Source organism: Volvox carteri, assembly GCF_000143455.1.
Source record: "Volvox carteri f. nagariensis unplaced genomic scaffold VOLCAscaffold_44, whole genome shotgun sequence".
Taxonomy (NCBI): Eukaryota; Viridiplantae; Chlorophyta; class Chlorophyceae; order Chlamydomonadales; family Volvocaceae; genus Volvox; species Volvox carteri.
The window spans coordinates 411,324-414,614 of record NW_003307587.1 but is presented as its reverse complement, the minus strand read 5'-3'; the positions used below and the strand labels follow the sequence as shown (position 1 = coordinate 414,614).

At 60.4% G+C, this 3,291-nt stretch overlaps 1 protein-coding gene across 1 annotated transcript in view; it reads right to left on the bottom strand.

The window, feature by feature from the left end:
* Positions 1 to 3,291, bottom strand: part of VOLCADRAFT_95457 (uncharacterized protein) — a gene marked incomplete at both ends in the record, with an annotated part of 14,134 nt that overhangs the window by 2,683 nt on the left and 8,160 nt on the right. The window contains 4 exons of the mRNA XM_002954555.1: positions 540 to 1,263; positions 1,639 to 1,855; positions 2,200 to 2,397; positions 2,909 to 3,031. Coding sequence (XP_002954601.1) covers positions 540 to 1,263; positions 1,639 to 1,855; positions 2,200 to 2,397; positions 2,909 to 3,031 — 1,262 coding nt within the window. The remainder of the gene's footprint in view (positions 1 to 539; positions 1,264 to 1,638; positions 1,856 to 2,199; positions 2,398 to 2,908; positions 3,032 to 3,291) is intronic.

Here is a 3,291-nt window from a genome sequence, read left to right as displayed (position 1 = left end):
GTAACATGTGGGGGGGCGGGGGTGAGGAAAAGCACGGGGAGGGGCAAGGAGGGGGGAGAGGAGAGGGGAGTCGGGAAGGCGCCGTGGAAAAGCGCCGCGGCGGTGGACCACAGGCAGCACCACAGGCAGCACCACAGGCAGCACCCCCTGCCCCCCTGACCCCCTGACCCCTTCTTATTATTCCCCCATCCCCTCCCAAAGCCAAGGGCCGCGTCATTCCCTCACCCCGAACACAACCTTTGCATGGCCATCCGTGTACGTTTACAAAAAACGGCCTTACGTCACGTCGCATGTACGGTACTCGCTCGTCCGCCAACGACCTGCCAACTGAGCAGATCACCGCTTCCGCCTTTCTTACGACCGACCCCCAACGGGTGCTGTCCCAACGGCTGCCGATCAAGGCAACCCAATGGGGCTACAGAAGGTCACTGAACGGAATAAATACCAAACCAGCACACAGGACGATGGGAAACGATTAAAATCTATTAGGAAAACCCGCGCCCTGCCCGCGCCAACTGCCTTAAGAAAAGCTGCCGTACCGCCAGTCCACGAGCTGTACGGCGCCCACCGCCTCCACAACCCCGCGCGGTCGCTCCAAGGCCGCCCGGATGAGAGACAAGCAACGAGACTGCTGGGGGGAAAACGGCTGCCGGTCCGAACCCTTGCCACCGCCGCCGTTGCCGCCGCTGCTGCCGTACACCGCTTCCTCCTGCTCGTCCTCTTCTGCCGTCGCCGCTGCGTCCTCGTCCTCCGCGCATTCCGCCACCCCAATCAGCGCCTCAATCACCTCCTCGGGACTGTACTGCACCGCGGCGGCGGCGGCAGTAGCAGCACTGGCAGCTGTAGCAGCAGCCCCCCCGGTACCGCCGTAGCGTTGTTCCCATTCCGCCGCCAGCACACGCCGCAGCTGCTCGTTCTGCTCGTCCACCCCGTCGTACAGTACGAGATGTGTGACGCGTTCGTCCCACGCCTCCACCACGACGCCGCCGTGTCGTACCACGGCCGCTTTGAGCGCCTCCACGCGGTCCCGTGGGTCCTCCGCGATGGCCTTGTGTGCGCGTGCCGTACAGTCTGCCACACCCGTCAGCAGCCCCAGCGGCGCGGATATGCGCGGCGGCGGCGCTGGCGGCGGCGGAATGTCGTGCATTTCCAGGAACAGCAGCGTCAGGCCAAGAAACATAGAACCTGGCGGCGGCTTCTCGCCAATGTCGTGAATCTCGTCCCGGATCCGTCGTACGATGTCGTCGGCCGTTTCGTACAGGGCTTCGGGGACGATGCGGCAACGGAAAGGGCCAATATTGAGAATAAGGACCGCAGGCTGCCCCCGGGGTCGCTTTCACCCCTCTTCACCCTTATTGTCGTACGATGTACAAAACACACATATCCTCGAGTTCTCCCCAGATTCCTCCTCCCCTCCCCCTCCCCCTCCCCCTCCCCCTCCCCCTCCCCCTCCCCCTCCCCCAGCCCACCCCGCCACACGTACCCTCACCAACCTCCACCCCACCATAACCCACTCCACGTATTCCCCCATCCCCGACCCAGGGGTGTGGTTATGACGGCGCCCGCGTGACAGCAGTTTTCCTTTTCCCCCTTCTTCCCCCCCCCCGCCCCCTCCCCCCCCGCTGTGTCAAGACTCACTAGTTCGGCCGTCTGTATGTCGCCTGGCATCCGCCTGCCTCGCCCGCCGCCGCGCCCTGGCTGGCATCTCCGCCGCCGCCTCCAACAGCCGCCGAGCAGCCGCCAGTTGCTCGGACGTGATGTGACGACACAAAACCGCCTCCAAGTCCTCCTCGCCCAACTGCTCAAAGTACGGATCGCCGTACGGATCCAGTACGGCAGAGTACTGCTCGCGGGTCTGCGTCGGGATGTCGTCAGGATACGAAGTTTGCGGCCCCGGGCATTACATTAGGACCATTCGGGCCTCATGATGAGGCGGCCACCCTAACCACCCTAACCACCCTAACCACCCCAATACACAGTTTTTTCACCTTCCGTTACATATAATAATAACCCAAAGCAAACAAGAACCTTAATTCCCCTTTGCTCGTACAGGTAGTTGCCTTGCTGCCGGGGCTTCAGTTTTACTCTCGTCATCTCGGGCCGTAGTAACGGTGGCCCCGCCAAACATCATATACACCACAAACACGAATACAACACATACACGCATACACGCATACATACATACCTACATACACGTACCGTCACACTGATGCTCCACGCCAGGGAGGGGGGTGGGGGCTCCAGCAGCTCTCTCCGCTCCGAAACCCGCATCAGCCACTCGGGTCGCAGCAGGTCGAGCCGGGCGGCCAGGGGCCCCAGCACGGGATCGGCGGGGAGCCGGGGGGGATCGCAGCGCCCCACGATGATGTACGACGTGCGTTGCGGGCCCGATGGAACCTGTGTATGGGGGTGGGGTGGGGGTGGGGGTGCCGTGTTTGAAACCAGCGCGCGTGTATGTCTCTGTATGTCTGATCCAGCCGCCCATCTGATGAAAAACAAACATACAAGCATACAGACATACAGACATACAGACATACACATAAAATCCCCTGGACACCCGTACACCAATAACAGCGGTAATTTGTCTTAGCATCCGTGCATATTGTAAATTACCTTACCAATTACGGAAGAGGCCAGAGACGCGAAATTCTGTCGTACGGACTGCTGGTGTTATTATTTACTGCCAACAAACTAACAGTCGTACGCGCATTCTCCCCAATGCGCAATCGTCCCCTGTGTGTGCATGTGCTCCAGATGCTTCGCCCATATGTATGTCCCCTGCCCCCCCTCCTCCCCTGCGCCCCCAGCCACCCAGACCTCCCCAACCCAACAGCAGGGCACCAAAATCCCACAGACATGCATACATACAGAAAGACACACAGACAGACAGACAGACGCACTCTCTTACGAAATTCTGGGTCTCTACTCCCCCCAACTTCTTGATCAGCGCCGCCAGTTGCCGCCTCTGCTCCGTGGTTAGGTCTCGGAGCAAGATGTACCGCCCCCCAAACACGTCCACCTCCACATTAACCTGGGGGGGGACGTCCGCGCGTACATATGCGTGTATCTACGTGTATATGTGTGTATGTATGCATGTATTTATGTATGTATGTAAAAGAGGTGTATGTATTAAGGAGAAGGTAGGACAGCAATATACGTCAAGAGAACCCCCTACAGTACCCCCCCTGGCTTCCCCCCCTGCAAAGCGCCCCCCCTTCCCGGGGGGGGAAGGAGAACTCCAACACGACCACCGCCACCCCTAAAACACACCCACGTGTGACACGTCCACGG